The 20,203-nt window shown below is 41.6% G+C and overlaps 1 protein-coding gene across 2 annotated transcripts in view; it reads right to left on the bottom strand.

Moving 5' to 3' along the window:
• Nucleotides 1-20,203, bottom strand: part of LOC144060030 (ATP-binding cassette sub-family C member 4-like) — a 37,716-nt gene that overhangs the window by 12,069 nt on the left and 5,444 nt on the right. For both annotated transcript variants that reach the window (XM_077579136.1, XM_077579137.1), the window contains exons 16-25: nucleotides 19,494-19,625; nucleotides 19,378-19,415; nucleotides 19,034-19,131; nucleotides 18,485-18,631; nucleotides 9,369-9,448; nucleotides 1,887-2,037; nucleotides 1,221-1,340; nucleotides 532-642; nucleotides 361-461; nucleotides 113-304 (exon numbers count right to left, since the gene is read on the bottom strand). In XM_077579136.1, the coding sequence (XP_077435262.1) occupies nucleotides 113-304; nucleotides 361-461; nucleotides 532-642; nucleotides 1,221-1,340; nucleotides 1,887-2,037; nucleotides 9,369-9,448; nucleotides 18,485-18,631; nucleotides 19,034-19,131; nucleotides 19,378-19,415; nucleotides 19,494-19,625 (1,170 nt within the window). The remainder of the gene's footprint in view (nucleotides 1-112; nucleotides 305-360; nucleotides 462-531; nucleotides 643-1,220; nucleotides 1,341-1,886; nucleotides 2,038-9,368; nucleotides 9,449-18,484; nucleotides 18,632-19,033; nucleotides 19,132-19,377; nucleotides 19,416-19,493; nucleotides 19,626-20,203) is intronic.

The following is a 20,203-nucleotide window of genomic DNA, read 5'->3' as shown; positions in this document are numbered from 1 at the left end:
ATTTGCGGGATTAATCCTTAAAATGCTCATCAGATTTAATGACATCATGCATAATGAACTTTTGAAACATATTTTTGCTTGTTTGGAGTTTCCACTGTATGTGGTTGTGTACCTTTTCTCTGGATGTGAAGACCACAGTCAAGTCCTTGAAGACGAAAGGCTCACTGGCACTGTAGGAGAAGTTGACTGAGTCAAACGTGATGGAGCCTCTCTTGGGCCAATCATGCGGCAGCGTTATGTCTGTTTCCCAGGGTGCTTCGCTCTTCAACTCTGCGTACTCTACCACCCTCTCCACGGACGTCATCTACAAAAACAACTCAATGAAATATGGCATTGAATTTTTTATCAATAATCTCATACCATATTCTCGATCTCCGCACTTTGCCTGACGCCCCACTGAAACATGCCGGTCAGTGTCACAGCGTATGACAGAGCCAGACCAACTGCACCAGGGTCCATGTCTGCAATGAATATACACATGATCAGGTGTTGAGAACGCATCACATGGCTACAGGAAGTTCAACGCAGTACCGTCACTGAAGTGAAGGCAGCCAAACACGGTAACCGTGATGAAAATGGAGGAAATCCCATCGAGGCGCACGGCTAACCAGCGAGACGTAGTCAGGAACAAGAACCAGGCCTCTGTTAAACACACACTGATATTTAGTCATTGAACACATCCAAATAATTTTGAATTAAAAATAATTTCGCATATAGTCTTATGCAAAGACCTGATTATTTGATGTCTCTAAATATTGACCTGAGTGATTATCTAATGTTGTGGTGTGTGTTGAGTGATTTTTTTTCTCTTTTTAATTCACCATGATTTGGTCAAAGTCGGTGCCGACAGTCGCAAAAATTCAAGACTGTTCAATATTTCTCTACAGCGTGTTAGTCCAAGCTGCAGACTCTGTGATTGTGACTTTAAACGGAATGATAGCCAATAAGGAAGCGACCCGAGGGTCGCACTGTTGCCAGAACACAAATGAGAGGAGCAACTGGGTGTATTGTGAGTGTTTGTACGTGTGATGTGTCTCCAAGTCATTCTCGTCAATAAAAATTACACAAGGAATTTGAAACCACAATGGATTTTCCAGAAAAGCTAATAGTTAGCCCCTCCGCCCTGTCGACAAATAGGATTCGTATGTGTGTTGGGTTTCACATTTTAAAAATCGGTATGCGTGTACCTCGTCTAGCTGAGCTAATAAAAAGTTTTGTACCTGAGTGGAGATCTTGATAGTCATCAAACATCTCCTGAAACCTCTGCTGAACCTTAAATGCTCGGATGGTGCTCAGACCTTGCAGGGAAGAGGAAAGATGGGAGAAGACGGGACTCCTTGCTGCAGGAAATCAACAAAGACACACATTTAGCATTTCACATTAAGAAATGCTTGGCTGCGCTTTGATTTAAAGAATGGACAGTGTTTCACTAGAGCTCATTCAAGCAACGACTTCAAATATTAGCTTGTGATATTCACAGCTTCTATATTAAAGCGTTTTATGGAAATGTTGCAATTCATCTGTCTTTTGTTTGCATTTGTCAGGCTGACAAAGCCTAAATGTTTCCGCTTAAAAGCTTTATTCTTAAAGATGACATAAGCTATTGGACCAGTGTGCATTTGCGCCTTTTCAGCGTGGAATCCAAATAGGTGAACTCAAGCCCAGTCATGCCCACTTGGCATTTTCCCCATTGTAAGTGATGTCATGAACTCCCGTCTCTTGAGGAAATTGCGTGTGGCCGAGTCATAGGCCAGCGCCACCTTTAGCCTTTATGCTAATGACCGTGGAGTTCCTCAATGGTCTATTAGCATTCCTGTGGTCCGCCTTTGTCTCCCACTACCAATAGACATGCCTACTCCTGCACCCCCCCCCGAAAACATTTTTACCGGTCGCCTCCAAGCGCTTGATGTCCCTGGAGGTCCGAAGGTAGTAGCGTCGCAAATACAGGAAGACGGCAAAGAGCGGAACAAACGGGATGAGGATCCAGGGCATGATGATAGCGGACACTGCGATCACACCAAGGACTTGCAGGAACACCTGACGAGACAAGAAACAACAGCAACTTTTAACGTCTGTCTGCACGCCACCGTCGTATAATAAGGTAGCAGCAGGCTAGGTGACTCACTGCATGTGTGGAAGGAAACCACGGCAGCGCTAATTCTCACTTAGGAGCAGGTGAGAATTGAACACTTAACCACAGCTCATTTTCCCAGCAGCCCCCACGGTGGAGCCTTCAACACCTCCGGCCCCTTCAGTGGAGGTGGCAGCCTAGAGGCCAGGCCACAGTGACTGTCCACCAAAACTATACACTCTCCTCCACAACAACAACAACACAAGGACTCTTCAGCTGTGGCTATTGCTCTGACACACATACACCAAGACTATCATTGAAACTTTATAACAAACTGATGAAAAATAAATGCACTTTTAGTATAATGTATTCATTTTGGTAGATGAGAGTTATTTCATTTAGATTACAATTTTTGTTCAAATTATTACATTAAAAAGGATAAATGGGCAACATGGTGAATAGTGGTTAGCACATCAGCCTTGCAAGTCAAGCTGTGTACTCGAGCTCTGTGGTTCTTAACCTTGTTGGAGGCACTCAGCCCCACTAGTTTCCTATGCGCATTCACCCAGCCATTTTTTATTGAAAAATAAAAATGTGGACTGTAATTCATCAATTTGGCATTGCAAATTATGAAGTTAATGCTGACTCCCATCACTCAACTCTAAAACCTTGGCTGTTTTTCAGTTGTTGTTTTTTAAGATAGAACCCAGGGGCAGCAGATACAATGAAAACAACAGAGGACCCAGAATTCAACCCTGGGGAAAGCCATACGTTCCATTATACATGTGACTTCACAACCCAGATTAAGAACCACAGCTCAGTTGGGTTAGGCTCAAGCACACGTGTGACCCTACATTATTGTAAAAGGATGGACGGTTTGAAGAAGTATAAAAATACAATACAGTAAATATACTATTAGTCGTTTTAAAAATCAATTGAATCAGATCTATGTAAATAATACATTCTATATAGGCACAGTATTTTGAAATAAGAATATATATATATACATTCACTAACCACAACATCGAAACACCGCTTACCAAAATGAATACTATTGCCTTTCATTCTAGCAATGCGATCAGTATTCCAAAAAATATTTTAGCAATTTCTGAAGTTTATCACAGATGCTTCTCCGCACACTCCTAAACAGACAATCTGAAAACTTGGGAGATTAGTACACAGTAATGCCGCTGCCTCTAACCCATTCATCACCTTAATTACAGGAGACTATCTGTATTTAGGCACACTTTTAAGCGTGATCACTTTCGCAGTTAATTTTTTTTGTGTGTGCGATGAAAAGCCCCTCTATTCCATTTGTGGGCCAGATAAGAGGGTATTACCAGTGGAAGCACCAGCGTGGTGGATCCCACACGATCAAGCGGGGAGCGGAAACTACGGAGCACATCCGATCCCAAGAATTTCACACTACATAAGTTTCAATCTGAGCCTTGATGGAAGACTAGCAGACTGCGGAGAGAGATGGCACACGGGCCATTACTGCACGCTATCTGGTCTCCTCCTTCCTTGAGGGCAACACACATCAAGTGAACAAATATCTCCCCGCGCTCCTCTTTACATCATGCTAACTGGTGTTGTCCATTTCAATTCTAATTGGACCCATTTCAGTCAGGAACGCCAGGGTCCGAGCCGGGGGCGCCTTATCTGACGGCCGGGGTCATCAAAGGGGACACATGAGGAAAAGGAAGCATTAGATAGCAGCCCTTGCTCCTCCTGCTCCCCCTGGGCCTTTCTGTCGCCATGTCCACCCGTTTGATTTCATCCATTTTGCCCGGTCTGCCGCTTATCATGTCGGAATCGGGAACACGGCAGCTCCCGCCCACCACTACACAAAGATGACTCCGATAAGTCATCCTCACCCTCTCAGGCCACAACCATATCTCGCCGGCGAAGCCACACAGGAACAGAAAACTCCCAAAGCCACATCCCGTCGCACATAAAAGTAGAGGGATGGAAGAAAGGTCTCGTGTACAAATAAAGAATTAGCGCTAATTGCTTTATAGCGGAGAAAAGAAAGCCACCGCACGCATGTGATTGACTCATTCAAGAACAACTGCTGTGTGCAAAGTCCATTCAGATCCCCGCGGACCCTAATTGCTTTATTTGCTTTGGCGATACCATCACCTCTTTGATGTCGCAATAAATGGAGAAAATTGAAGTTAATCGTCATATTTGTTTGGGGCAGTGATAACACGGCGCAAAGTAAACACTAGGCTTTTAATTAAACATCCCTGCAGACACAAGGAGTCGGCCGGCTCACTGCAGTCTCCTTTTGGCTCCTTTTATTTACTGACAGCGCGTCGTGCTTGCCACTGGGAAAAAAGTGCAAACAAAACAGGAAATGAGGGGAAAGCACGGCAAAGAAAACTCCTCAAAAGAAGTCCTCTGTCATTGCCGGATTTTTTATTTTTTTTTGCTCCACACTTTCCGTGACAGGCGAGCACAATAAGCTGCAAGGGTCAGTGGTACTGAAACAAAACGGGGCTGTTCTACTCAGGCCCAGGGACAATGGAGGTGACCCAATCCATTCTGCTCTGTCTTTGGGCTTTATTTTAGTATTAAATGCCCAGATGCGGCTGCCTTTCTTTGGGAGAAATGACTGTGGACACCTCCTTCACATTTTGTCCTTCTGGGCCATATTCACTTCATAAAGCTGCAGTCAATGTGTTTTGTTGCGTGATGAGTAGAGGCTGACACATACTGTGGTGGTCTTGGTCGCTGTCTACATTGGTGGCTCAAGTAGTCCTTGGATTAGGGCTTTTGTGTGCTGTGAAAAGGTAAAAGAAGTCACTTATTTGGGCTCAGTCAAGCTGCTGATTTCCAACCCCATCGTAGAAATAAGAGAAAGGCTTTGAAATGCGCTCTCGCCAATGCTCCAACTATAAATCATTTGTCCTCACCATTCAGTCATCCCGCCTTTCTCCTCCTTCACGACACAAAACACATTTTTAACGACACGGGAGAGCAGCGATTGGACAGAAAGCCCAGGATTCATCATTCTGTCACATGGGGAGGTTTTTGGGGCGAGGCTGAGATGGTGTAAAAGGAAGTTCCCAGGCTTGAAGGACCCCCTCAGTGCCTCCCAGCCCGGGTGAGTGTGAGTCACATTAGCTGAGGTGCTGGACCGGAGCATCATAGGACCACATGCGCACACAGGGAGCGTCTTTGGACGATGCTCGCCATCAATTGGCCATGTGTGGATGAAACCCGAGTAGTCTATGCAGGGAAAAGCCAGGCAGGCTTGGGGAGAGCATGTCAACTACACACAGGAAGGCTGGAGCCCAAATCCAAACGCCCAACATCAGAAATGTACACAGTGCTGTCCCTGGAGAAAATATTCTAAAATGGATGGATGGATGGATGGATGGATGATTGCTTGCATAGGCTAGCTATTCCTCACTATTATTTCCAAATCTAGATTGAACATTTCCGACATTGCAGGTTTCTACAACTTCCATTTATGGCCATATGGAGCTGTGTGGTGCCACACGCTTTACGCATTTCCACACAGGAGCATCTCCTTCTCTTTCCCAAAGTAACTTTAGCAGCGCCCGAAGCTGTGCGACGCATTCTTGACTTGTTCTGTCACCGGGGCGGTGAAGAACCAGAGAAGAGCCGGTGAAATCCCATCCCGCAGCACTGGCGGTTACGTCAGCACTTCTCATATCCCACAAAGCCGCTGAAGAAGCCTGACACACAATGTGCCACAATACACGCACACACACGCTCACCAACAAAAAGAAAAAAGATCCACCCGCCAGTGTTTTTAAACAATAGCCATCTTCGCTCTGTGTTTGCGAGTGTCCTCTGTGCTCAGTTGGTGTCTATAGCACGATGAACAAACACACCAGCTATTTTGTCTCTAATGATGACCGCAGGCATTACTGCTGTAATGCATGAATTAGCAGGCAATTTGTATGCTTTTATTTGCCTTCAATGAAAACTTTCAACTAGAGTCATGGCAGAATGAATTTGCAGGAATGCTTCAGCTGCAGCGTACTATGGGAAAACACACTTGGCTATTGTGCAGGAAATCAAAATGGAAGGTAGCGACTGTTCCAAATCAGGGCGGCTAGCGTCTAACTAAGACTAACCCTGTCTGATGACGATCTAAACTCAGCTCATGTTAGGGGGCCAAAAGTCCAACATTTGGTGAATTCTGCTTCACAAAGACGGTAAGACCTGACATTGAAGGATCAAAATGCAACATTGTTATGAACGCACAAAACGGCAACATATTCTATAGTGTACTACCAATCAGAGCAAAGCTGTTTTCCATATTCCATTTAAGGAGAACAACTATCCAATCGGACAAAACCGTTTCCAATGGACTTTTTCCCAATCAGGGCCTACTAGGACTTGTAGATCAATGCCTAATTGATTAATGAACTGGTTAAGAAGTAAATTCCGATACTTACGTTCATACTAAGTGTTACTTGGTCAAGAGCTCTCATTGCGAGTCCTGCAACCCCCAACCCCTTTTTTGTCCTGCCCCCCTTCTCTGCCCCCTCTGTGAAAACAGAGGCAACCCTGGATTTAAAGGTCAAGTCCGCACAAAAGCTAACAGTCCACAAAGCCTGAGGTGTTTTTAATTGACATTTCTGTCTTTGTCGCCTGGCTGTAAAGAGAGGAGAGAAGAAGACTCTCCTTTTCAATATACCATATTACTGCAAAATAAAACCTGTTAAAAAAAATAGGGCCAGTAGGGTGTAACCAGGTTGAGGGAATCCCCTTGTTAGGTGGGCATGAGGGTGGTGCTGCTAAAGTGCTTACTTCACCATAAAAGGGAGGCTCCGGTGCAAATCCCCTCACAGAAAACAGGCTCTCCTTATAGAGGGAGATAAACCAGTTAGGGCTTTGTTTATGAAGTTTCACTTTATTCCTGCCTGACAACCATTTAGACAAAGACTATGGGGGGAAATGTCCTCCCAGGAATGAGCAACAATAGTCAGGATCAGCGGCTTTTCTGTGCAGCTAATGCTTTGATTTAAAGAAGGAGAAAAAACCTTCCTTCCTAAAAGCATTAATGATCTGTGGAAACACCTGCAAACAAGAACAGAAAGCAGCCCAAACAATAGTGCTTTGTCCAAAATGGGAGTCCAAACTCAAAAGGCACTCAGACCCAAATTTTGGTTCCTCCTCTGGACAGAAAACTACAAAATTATACTGATTCATATAAATGAATACTAAAGAACACCACCAACATGAATTTGATACAGAAATATGAAGGAGTTTTGTCAAAATTTTGTCCTAGCACAACAAAAGCTTACAGGAATTTATACTTAAAAGTTGTTCACCCAATAAAAAGTGGCTTGGGATCTGTTTTTGCAACCCCTTTTTTTTTATCCTGCAGTAAGTTCAGACTGCCATCAGTGTCTCCCGAATCAACCTGTACACTTGTTGACAACACTAATGACAATAACTAACCGGTGTCATTGTCTAGTAGGTTTGGCGTGATACTTACATGTGCGGCCTTGCAGACTTTCACTGCTTTCAGCACCACCGGCAGGCACTTCTCTCAAACTTATTATTTTACTTTCGCCATTATTCGCCTTATCAAAATGAAGTGGACAAAAAGCTTTTGTGCGTGCGATCTTTTGTGCTTTCAGCATTTAAGATGGCTTTTGTTTAGCAGGAGATGGGTATCTGCCACAAACATCACTCAGGCATTGTGGAGGGGGGGGATTCGTTTTCAGCGCGCCTTTGTTCCATTCTTTGGCCCTAACCAAGGAGCCACGCCTGCTCCTCTACCTCCAATTGTACTGCGAACATTCCCTTCTTTGTGGAGCGAGGTGCATGAGCTGGCGCATCTCCGCGGGCTTTCGTGGGAGATGGTGGCGGTAACTTAACCTGCTTCTGCATCGGGGTGGCCCTTGGCTACCGGGCCTAAATCGTGAGAGGCAAGTGCCGCTCTGAATGTGGTCCAACTAAGGCTATGCAGTAGGCAAGGAACGAACGGGCTGGCGTTTATTCTAGGAGGACAGTAGAATTGAGTCAAATTTTAAGGGCGCAGCAAAAAAACTGCGTAATACGCAGGAACTCATCCTTAACTCATTTGATACCAAAAACGTATAAATACGTTCTATTTGAAATATTCTCATGGTCCCAAAAACATATGTATATGTTTGTTTTTTTATGCTAGAGCATACAGAAGGCTTTGATGCAGCCTCTAAACTGAAGAAAACGCTTGAAGCAATGGTAGTTATTACAAAAACGGCCAGCAGCAGAGTATAAGAGATCAACCAGGGCCATGTTGCAAAAAGCTCTTTTCCCCACTGTTTTAAACAGATATGTGAATAATGGTAGAAATTAGCTATATTCTAATGCTAATTGCTGAAAAACGGAAACAGAAACATACTTTTTTTCCTGATTAAAGAAGAGACTCTAATCTTTCTCTTGGTAGGTTCCATGTTTTTATATCAATAGAACATAATATTCTGTCAAATCAGTCAATATCCAGTAAAACAGCCGGGAGCAAAGGGGGTTGCTTCAATGAAAATGGCTGGGAGTGAATGAGTTAAACAGAATCTCATGCTTTTTCCCCCCACTATAACTGTTTTCTCACAAAACAATTTGGACTCATAATTAAGATGTATCTCCTCTTGTACACTCTTTTTAGGGAATTGATTAATCATTTTATATGGGAAAAGCGCCTTCATCCTTAGAGGTTTCACTGTCATCTTCAGTGATCTAAACTACAGTTACATAAAGACGTACTGATTATTGTAAAATATTATAGATAATAATATAGTATATATATATATATAGTATAGTATATAATATATAGATAATATATATTGTAAATATTACTGATTATTTTCTTAGAAAATAACCGCATTTGTGCCAACATAGCCTTAACTTCCCCACTTCCCCTGTGGCCATGTTTGCAGCTCCACCCCTGCAAACAGCAAACACGTCTTCACTTCCTCTCAACACCTCGTCCTTGTCATCCCCCTCCCCAGTTTTCCTCCGTATCAGAGCCATCATCCTTTGTCCATTATTTCCTCTGTGCCACCTTTTTTCTCTCCCAATCACTGCGTACACATTCTGCGAAGAGACCGCCTGTGTTGTGTGGCACTATGGGAGCCACGCCCCCACAGCCCCAGCCTATGAGGCATTTTTATTAAATCTGCGAAGGCGCTGGGCCGCGCTGGCAGGTAATCCCACAGTAATTGTTTCCAGATTAGGGGACGCGCACCACAAAGCAGGTTTAGCCAGGCATGAAATGGCCTCCCTGCGCTGCAGCGCCAGCAAGCAAGCCTGGCGAGGTGAGACTCACCTGGGTGAAGTCCACAAACGTCCATGGCAGCAGAGAGTCCAGGTAGCCGATGTCTTTAGAAAACCTGTTGAGGATTCTTCCTGGGGAACCACGCCGCACAAAAGAACACATGAAAACAGATGTTTAACATAATTGAAGGCATTTGTACAATAGCTCTTGTACATCTACACAATATGCAGTAATAAGATCCAATACAAATCATTTTGCTTGCCAAAAAAGACAATAATGCTGTGATGAGTTATTCAGTCATTCTATACTGCTTGTCCTCATTTGGTGAGCTGGAGCCTGGACTGGTCAGTAATCACTGGGCACATGTAAACAAACAAGCCATGAGCAATTTCGAGTCTTCGATGAAACCTAACAAGGATGTTTTTGGAATGTGCAAAGGAAGCAGCAGTACCAAGACATTCAAACTCCACGGCCCGAGCCGAGAATTGAAACCTCGGTTGTGAGGCAGACGTGCTACCCGCTGCTTCTTTCATTATATTCAATTGTATCACTCCATTTCTTTATGGATTGGCTGCTGAGGGCTATTACATCATTTGACGCCTCACAGTGAGTCATTTGGGGTCAATTTGGAGTCACAAATTCAAATAACTTGTCACCCGAAGTAAAGAACTTGCCTTATAAAGGACTTCTAAAAGCAATATACAGGAAAAAACAATAGCATGAACAATACAATATATACTGTATACGATATACTCGCTGCAGCCATTATAAAAACAACTGTACAGTGTTTTGTCTGTATTGAGCCAGCAGAGACAAATGTTGCACAATCAAACATAAACATTGGTAGATCGTGGGGGGAAAATACATTTAACGCTTTAAAACAATGACTCATTTGTTTTCCATTTCATGAAGACTCTCTCAACTGAATACGTGCAGGAGGCTTTTGTCTGGGAACAAAAGGTGGTGGAGGAGGGGGCAACACAAAGTGCCTGCCTGCCTTTTACTTTTTGTGACTGTCAGCGTCGTTGGCGTTAATTGAGCTGCCTCCAATCTGCTCAGGTGTTCATTATTTCAAATGATGCTTTTGCTTCTTCTTTTTTTTTCTCCCTTTATGTTGGTGCATGAGGATATCCTCCAGTGGCTTTCACACACTGTTTACTGCAGGGTCACTGAAACTGACAATCCCCACTCCACTCTGCCTTAACGCTTTCTTTATCTCACCATGATGGAGTTTCTGAGAGGGGAGTGGTGTCACCTATACCAATACTGCCGTCACTCGTCACTCAACAATAGGAGTGGAACAAAATATTAATATTGCCGTGTCTGAAATTTTTGCTCAGGTTTTTGACTGATATCAGTACTGTCTAGTGTTGAGATAAAATATCAATATCACAACATCACATCAGAGTTTGTGTGACAAAAATATTGATATAATATCACGATGTAAGAAATCGCTTTTTCATGGTACAGGTTTGATACATCAAATTAAGATATTGATACCGTCTTAAATATCAACGCCGTGACTATTGTTGTCCATCATGGTTTAGTGAGAATACTTCAACATCAGATATTGATAATGTCACGGTCCCATCTCCAAGTAACAGAAACAGAAAATATTTCTGAGCACTAATGCAGTTGTCACAACGGCACTATTCAGCCTGAAGAACATTAGATTTAGGTTGAAGAAGTGTGTAATACAATGCATTAACCACCACCCCGACATTTCTTGGACAATGAAATGACCCAGAAGAACGAGAAAGCTTGTTAATGACGAGTTTGACTTGCCTCCAAGTAATATATGTGTATTCAAATAAGCAATAAAAATTTGTATTTTTTTTCCCATATCTGAGAAGTGATGGTACCATCCACAAAATTATTGTTACTATGTTTTACTAAATATGGTCTAATTTTGCAGAATGACGCTTTGTTAGTTAGACTACAAATGTGTTAGAATTCTATGTAAAATGTCATGCATTTATTAACATGACAGTTTTCTTTGCTCTGTCATTCAAATCTGAGCAAAATTCTAACAAAAAGTCCGACACTAGCTGCTTGTCCTACAGTGTACATTCTCTTCGATATAGGCATAGGTCCGGTGTAGATGTGTTATTTTGTTTAGTAATTTAAATAACTTTTTTTTTAATTCGTTTTTTTTAACCCCCATTTTTAAGAAAAGTTTAATTGAACAAATAAATATGCTTTATATTGGGCTGGAATTTTTATTCAAATACTAATTTATTTATTTTGTTTTACTTGAAAGCATTTTATTTTAATTGTTTCATATTCTGTAACACACATAATTTATGATGCTTGTGTATTGTTAATATCACAGGCAAAAAAAAAAATTAAAAATCCCATCAGGAGCTGATCTGCAAATCCCACTCCTACTAAGCAAGCAAATATGTTTTAAGGTGAATATATGGATGCATGATTTAAGAAGGTGGAGAGAGGGAGGGGAATGTGTGGCCCGCTGGTGGAGCCATGGCACCACTGACCTAAAAGTTGCCTCCCAGTCACTGCTATGGAGGTGGGCCCTGTAATCACCTCTCTCCACGGCTGTAAGCGGCTTACAGCTTTATCCAAAATGCCGCTCCCGCCTAAAAACATGCATGCGGACGAGTCTGGGCTCCCGCATAACAGCCATTGCATAAACCCCGCCAAAGCATTATTCCCCACAACGAGCCAGCAATGCTTCAAATCAGCGCTGATTCAAAGTCAAGTGGCGTAAGCATGTTGTACACTCGGAGGCAGACTAATCGTATTCACAGTGTGAGTGCCCCTTTAGCATACAGACATCCTGAGGGGAAGGTTCAAATAAGCGGCTGCTGCTATGCTAGCAACCAATCTCCTTGCTTTAGCCTGGAAAAACGGCTTGTCAAAGCCTGTTTGCACAGCATCCAATAATATTTTATGTAATGTTACCGTCTAAGCCACAGATGACCCAAATTCGTGCAAGCCTTGAAAAAACAATGCCAGTGAGAAAGGAATATGTTTCTGCCGGTTACATCATGCGACGCTCCGAGGCACCTAATGCAGCAGACATCAGTCAACTATCAGCTGTTTGACATGACAAGCGGCTCGGTTAACAGAGAAGGAATGAGTTATAGATCCTCCACCACAGAGCGGATGCATTACGGCGATGTGGTTACGTGAATGGAAATGCCTGTGAGGTGAGATCAGCGCGGGACAATGGCTTCAATCACTGGGCGCTTGTCAACAATATCAGCTATTGTGCCAAAATGGCGATCACTATTTCAGCTATATCAAACCATTTCTCATGCTTTTAAGACACCAGCGGTGATTTGCGCCACTTTTCTAGGCTCAGGAAATATCAAGCCCTCCCAGCTCAGGTGCAGATATCAGGTGAGCGGGCCCCCCATCGCATTTCAAGAAGTGGAACAGCGGGGTCCGACTCGAGCGAGGTGTGTGTCAAATCGCTGTTCCCTGTAAACATCGCGATAAGAGAGCAACTCGGCGTGTGGGCACCAGCACACTTAGAGGGGCCTTTTCAGACAGGCGAGTTCAATAATGTCGGAATACTGAGGAATGGGGAGAGGGGTGGGGGGCTGCCAAGGCTGGAGGTGGCACAGTTCACCTGCACTTTCCATGAAGGGCCCACGGGGCCCGGGGCAGCCTCCCACCGCCGGCACCTTGCTGCCAATACTAATACATTCTAAATCCATTCTCTTCGCTCTCACCGCCAGGCTTGTGCAATCTCCTTGCCTTCCCTTTCATGCAATTAAATAGTGCAAGTGCCGAGCGAGGGGGAGCTCTATCAGCCACGCTGCACACACGCGCGCGCGCTGCTCCATCTCCACATTCAATTTACACACTTCGATATCATCATCCTGCTGTCTGCAATACTTCCCCCACTTGCATCCTGGACCTGAAATACAGACATTTTGAAAAGAAGAAGAAAAACATTTGCTCTGTAGACACAATTAGAATCTCACATGGGGGAATTCTAGAAGATCTAATGTTCAGCACTGAGATGGACTACTGTGCTTATGTGAACAGCAGACATTGAGTATAACTGTGCTGATGAGCCGAGGCTCTGGGCCTGCAGTCTCTGAGGGGATTAAGCCACTCAATGACACTAAATTACAGGGATCAACATTAGATCAGCACATCCAGCACTGTCTGTGCTGCTTCCAACTGGATCACATTTGTATGAATGGCTGTATTTCAAGTATACCTTTTGCTCAACTTCACATAGATTGAGTTAAAGTATATGAATGTGAATATAATATAGGAGCCCTGTTCTTGCCAGCCTTTTGTATATGAGGTATGGTCATTAGTAGAGGCTGTACTTAGCATTTGAAAACCTTTTCCAAATAACGCGTATCTTGACAAACTTGCTTATAGATAACCACAAGCTATCCCAATTTAGAGCGTTGGGATTTTATTTATTTATTTGCATTCCAGTACGCCAATGGATGAGAGCCCAAATAAGTTCTCAAATTGCTTTATCTAGTGTGGAAGTTGATACATTACACTTGGGCAAAAATAAATAAATACAATTTTGAAAAATGATTTGCTTGTATTTAAAAAAAAATATTTTCCAATGTGAAATCGATTCCAGCATCACACTATCACCATCAAAAAATCTTCGCCGCACAGCGACTGAGCTGTCGTGCAGTGTTCGGGGTTCGGCAACTATGATTACCCTCTGTCAGCAACTAGTTTTGCTGTGATTTGAATTGCAGGAGAATGGCATCACAACATTGCAGATGTAACAACCATTAAAAAATTCCATGTTGCATCATGTAGGCGTTCGCCCAAAAAAATAATGTATGCAAGAATTCAGCTTGCAGGCAAGGTTAGCTGTAAGTCACCGACTATAATTTGTTTGTGATTGTGTTATTCAGTACGGTTTGGCTGTGTTGCAGGGTGTGTGGCAGGCTTAACATTCTAAACCAGGGTTCACCAATTCCGGTACTCGAGATCCGGAGTCCTGCAGGTTTTAGGAGTTTCCGCCCACTAGCACACCTGATTATATAATCATATAATCAGCTCATCAGCATGCCTGATAACAATCCTGAACTTTCGTATCAGGTGTGTTGGTAGACGAAAATATCTAAAACCTACAGGAATCTAGACATTTTAAATTACAACCACTGACAAAAAAGCGCTCTCAACTTCAATGACCAGACACAAAGACATCATCTCCAGCGGCTGTTCAAGTTTTGCACACAAAAGAAAAAGCCAAAGAAAAAACAAAGCGCACAACAAGAAATGCTGAACAAATCATATGACCTAATTTGATATTATAGGTTCTACTGTACCATATGAAGCTCGGAAATCAATGCACAAAATAGAACAGTGTTCCAAATATATTCAGATAGAATAAATACAGGACATTGACACTTGTTGATTAGCACCTTTAAGGCCGACAGCTTGACCCCCCAAAAATCCAAGTTAAAAATAAAGAAGCTATTTCAAGCTAATGTTTGCCCCATTTTACTGTTATAAATACACCGTTGTGTTTTACACCGCAATCATGATCTAGTGGCATGTCCGCCATGTTTGTGGAGTACAAGTGGTATGTTGCTGATATTATTCTAGCAAATACTTATCATGTGACATAAAGTGATTGTAAAATATAGGTTGTAATCACCAATTTGGAAGTTGACGGTATCCGTGCAGCACCGAAGATAACACTGACTGACACATATTGGCACTGAATGGCTCAGAAGCGCTGAATTGATGCTACAGAAGACATACAAAGCCTTACCATCAGTTTGAAGTCAGTGCTTCTGTACTGCATTGTTGCACGGCACATTCATACAGCGACAAGTAAGACCTTTGTGCAGTGATGCCTGAAAGGGTAACCTTTACCTTTGAGGCCGACTCTTCAATGCTCAGCCTGTGAACAGCAGTAATGTTCATGACTTGCGAGGCACTGACTGACTCCTCTGGAGTCGAATATAAAAATTGGAACTCAAAATAGAAGATTAGCCTGTATTTCAATTTTGACTTTAATTTGTTTTCAACGTTTTTAATTATGCTTTAATCAATTATTTTTTGTTTTTATTAAAAAGCAGATGGACTTTACAGTATATTTGATATGTTATGATTATAAAATGACCCACATCTGTTATCAAAACTGCACGTCTGGTGTTTCTAACAAACCAACCCATGTCAAAATCAGTAAAGAATTCACAGTTATGATTAATTTATTGCCGCCAAACACAGTGAAAGAGATCACAGGAGACTCCCACTTCAATATGGCAGCTAGGTCTCCACATTATCAGTCAGTTGACGCTTCTTCAAGTGGTTATGTACAGTATTGTCTATGGGAAGAGCGCCGTGGTTCCTTTGCTCATTGCCCCTCCAACGGCTCCCAAAAGTTGTCAAGACGCGATTGTCATTCTTCTATACATCTATCTGTCCGATTGTTGCAAATAAAAGTGCTTTGTAGTGTAGTGAATTATATCGATACATCTCTTTTCAAATTCATCGGACAATTACACAGTTCCTGTATTTGAATTGTGGATGGTTGTTCATGTTTTTGAGTTAATATATTTAAAAAATATATATTGTATTAGTCCCATTTCCTAATGAGCAGGCTACCTTCAGGTACATGGCATAAGACATTTGGACAGGAATGTAGGGGGCGGTGGATCAGTGGTAGAGTGGTCGCCCTGCAACCCTGAGGTTGTGGGTTCTATCCAAGGCCAGTGTAACAATGTCAAAGTATCCTTGAGCAGAATGCCGAACCCCCACTTGCGCCTGATTCTGCGGCATCAGTAGATGAGGGCCTTGTAAGGTGGAAAAGCGCTGTATGAATGAAGTACCATATTGCTGTTAGAATAGATTTTAAAATTCTGGTACAGGTCAATAAATCACTGAACGATTTGAGTCCTGAATATATTAAAAAAATGCTATTCAATGTAAATCTAGTAGGGCTCTGAGATCTGCAAACTTGGGTCAAGTAGGGGAACCCAGAGTTCTAACTAAATATGGTGAAGCTACATTTAGCTGTTATGCTACACACAAATAGAATAAGCTGCCAACAGAAGTGAAGTCAGCCCCGAGTGTAATCTTTTTACATCCAGGTTAAAAACTTTGCTTTTTTTTTTTTTTTTTGAAAACTACTCTTATTTCTTTACTCTAAATGTTTTTTAAATTCCTCTGAAAATGGTGAAATAAGTGTCTGTTTGTTAATGTAGACTTCTTTTTAGTTAGTGGAGAATTACATAAGACAAGTACCAATGTATTCTGAGCTGGAAGAACAGTTGCATCATGACTTATATGGCGGAAAATAAAATAAATTCCTTTAAAAAAAAAAAAAGGGGGGGGGGGAACATGTTTTGGGCCATTTACTTTTTAGACACCAAACTGCTTTCTGGTTCATGTTAGAGATTGACAAAATTTGTTGTCATGGCACCTCGACGATGACTAAAAAAGAATGTCTCTATCTGTGTTTTCTTTTTAGATAGTCACCAAAATCGAATGTGTTGTTGCTGGGGACATGTGTCTTACTCCACTAAATTTCACTGAAATTGGTTCCTTGCTTTTGTGTAATCTTACTTACTGAAAGACCAACAACAGCCATTAAAACATATCTTTCGCATTCAAGCTTTAACTTGATTAAATAACTATATCTAAAATTATAAACTAAAGCTATAAATTACAAGTATCTCTCTGAATTGAGGATTATTTTTGTGTAGGTGTCATTTTGCTAATTCTATGCGTGCATGAGACTGTGCAGGCGTTCCTGGTGAAGCCACGGCGGCAAAGCATCTACAGTGAAAAGCAACAAGCGGGACTTATCAAGGTTTATATTCCATTGTGCGCAAGTGTAAATATGACAAATCAATTAATAATGACTATCTCTGAAGCATTAGCCTGAAAATCCAGTGTAGACATACAGCTTTGTTTGCCCTCCTGCAGGCCAAGCTGTAATAATAAACAGACCGGTCATACAATAGTCGCTGATAGCACCAATCAGATAACTGTGTGTGCTAAGCCTCTCCTGTGCGGCGATATAACACAGATCATTACATTATTTCAAAGTATTTGTGAATAGATTAAGTCACACCCAGATAGTCCAACACACTGCACGGAATCAACAGCAAACATATTGGTGACGATTAAAAGGCCAGCGGTGTTTGCTATAGGAACACACGCGTCTTTGTAAAAGGCGAGCTTTTCCGCTACGCCCGCCTCAAACACCCTCAAATCATATTTAAGCAGTTCATCGTGAGTCATTACACAGATACAAGTTTCTCTCCTGTTGCACATTCCCACCCGGGCCGACTGTGTTGTAAATGCATTGTCACTATGAAGAGATTAGACTGAGTAATTGTCTGCTGACAGGTGAACAATGCCCACAAAAAATGAAAGCCATCACTTAGCCAGCTGACTTCAGCTATTAAATGACAAGTTGTTACAGGTCTATAATGAAGAATTGCACAGTGTTAGGCAAAAAAAAAAAAAAGTACATTTCCAAATGAATTTCCTTTCTTTTTTTTACAGTTGACTCCAAGAAGCGAAGGAGTCAGATTTATTTTTATTTTTTTTAAAGCACATTTTTCATCATAATTACTACCTTTAAAATAGTATAAATATTTTTCTTAAAAATGTATATTCTGTATAGAGATTTTTTTTTCTGCCCTGGCACTTGTTTGCCCATGAATTTGAATTTAAATCTAATAAATATTTTAATGCGTATGAAAAAAATATTTTTTAAATATTTGTTAAAAGATGCTTAAACTAAATGTTATACTAAAGGTGTTTGGCAAGGCTTGGATATTGATTGCCTTGCATCGTGTCTTACTTCGTACTTCGTATCACAGTTGATTTAATTTAGACCTAAAAATTGTAAATTCAAAAACAATCTTTGAAAAGACATTTATTTATTCATTACTTATTATACAATTTTTTTTTGTTAGTTCAACTATATTTGTGGGTAAAAATATATTTCTAGGATATTCAGTTTGTTTGTTTTAAGAGTAAGAATGCCTTGCAGATAAATAGTTTAATGTAAAAAGTTAAATTGTATATTGAGGTTGAAGATACAGTGTAAGCATAGTAAAAAGAAGCAGGACATAGTCTGCTCTCTAGTGTTGACATGTTAGAATAACCCTCTCAGTGTGGCTCCCCTGATGGCTCAACCTTCTCCTATCTTAAATAATAATTATACAAGGATGTCAGCCTCTTACCAATTGGATTGATTTGGAAAAAGTGCACCGGGCTCCGCAGGATAGAATCAAACATGCGGTTGTGAAGCGTCTGGGCTGATCTCACCAGGACGTTGAAGAAGACCAAGCTGCGAGCGAAGCCAAACACGACGGCTGCGCCAGTTAAACCTTGGGCACAAAGAAATAATCAAAATCTGTCACAACACTCTGATGCCATCCTCATGCTTCCTTCAAGGACAGCCATGTTTTAATGGCCAATAAGTATTCTGTGCACCGAAAAAGAGAAAACAAATGTTGTCCACTTAAGTGTTGCTTGCATTTTTTTGTTCCCAGTATTTTTCTCTGAGTTTATGTACAAAGAGTGAAGATGTTCAGAGTCAGGGAGACAATCGGAGTAATCTGAGCATAGACAACACAGCTGAGGCCCGTGTACCAACACTTGGCCTTGAAGGCCTTGGGTTACTGCCAAACAACCGTCTAACCCTTTTCTGAATGGATGCCATGTTTTACATTACAAACAGACTTTTTTTTAATGTATTTTTTTTAAGGTGGACAATTAACAAGGTTCACCTGCATAAACACTTAGATACAAGTCAAGGTCTGGCTGTGTGTGGAGGCTGCCATTGAGGGACTGCATTACGTTAACGTGCTGCTGCTGCTCAGAGGCCCTGCCGTAGAAAAGAAAAAAAACACAAGGATACATAAACGCGAAGAAAAGAAGCGACACAAACAAGACATTTTCCACTATGGAAAAGTAAAAGGTCACCTTCAACAAGTGACACATAAAGCCATGGTAAACATTTCATCCCTGAAGACGTCCTCTGTTTACTCCTTTACACAAAACTGCCTATAGAGCTTTTTTTTTGTCCTTTTTGTCTTCTTTTCTACAAGCAATTGTGTGGGAAGAATCTTACCAATGAGCAAGCCACCAGTCCTGCAGCACAAACGCCACCTTTAAAACAAATCAAATATTCATTTTCATTCAAACAACCAATACACAACTCCATTTTGCAAATTCTAATGGACTCACATGTGCAAGAATATTGAGGAGAAAGAGGAGGAGAAGAACCAGGAAGTTGGCACCCGCGCTGAAATATTTCACATACATTTGCAGGCCGATGTCTCCCTGCTTGCGCCTTTCCTCTTCCGTGGGCTGCGCTGCCTGCACATACAACGTGCAGTGTCAGTCACCCCATCATTGAACAGCATGCTTCGAGGGAAAATAAGGCTGTTCTGCCCTCTAGAGGCTATTTGGAAACATAGCGCACATGTTTTCCCATTATACAGTATTTGTATATCAAAATCCAATACCAGAAGCTGAATGAAAACAATATAGGTTCACAAGGAATAAAATCCTCTTTTGATTGACTGATGGTTTTCATTGCTGTTTGATTGGTTGATTTCTGGACTATCACGTAGATCCAAATAGTTTTAAACAGTCATTGTTGGGTGAATACTTGACATTTGTCTGAGAATAATGCATGAATCTTAGCAAACCAATTGAGGCACATGGATGAAGTTAAAGTGGTAATATATAGGGGGGAAGCCTAACTTTAGAAGAATTTTAACAATATGAAAATTGAATTTATCAGACTAAAATCATAATACCTTGAGAAAAAATCCATAATTTTACAGAAGTGGGGGAGAAATGCGCTTTGCAGTTTGTTTGTTTTTTGTTTTGTTGTTTTTAACAAACAGAGTAAAGTTGTGATAATGTGTGAGAATAGGGTCAAGTGTTAA

This window comes from Vanacampus margaritifer, chromosome 11 (genome assembly GCF_051991255.1).
Source record: "Vanacampus margaritifer isolate UIUO_Vmar chromosome 11, RoL_Vmar_1.0, whole genome shotgun sequence".
NCBI classification, from domain to species: Eukaryota; Metazoa; Chordata; class Actinopteri; order Syngnathiformes; family Syngnathidae; genus Vanacampus; species Vanacampus margaritifer.
This window is presented reverse-complemented; position numbering and strand designations above follow the sequence as displayed.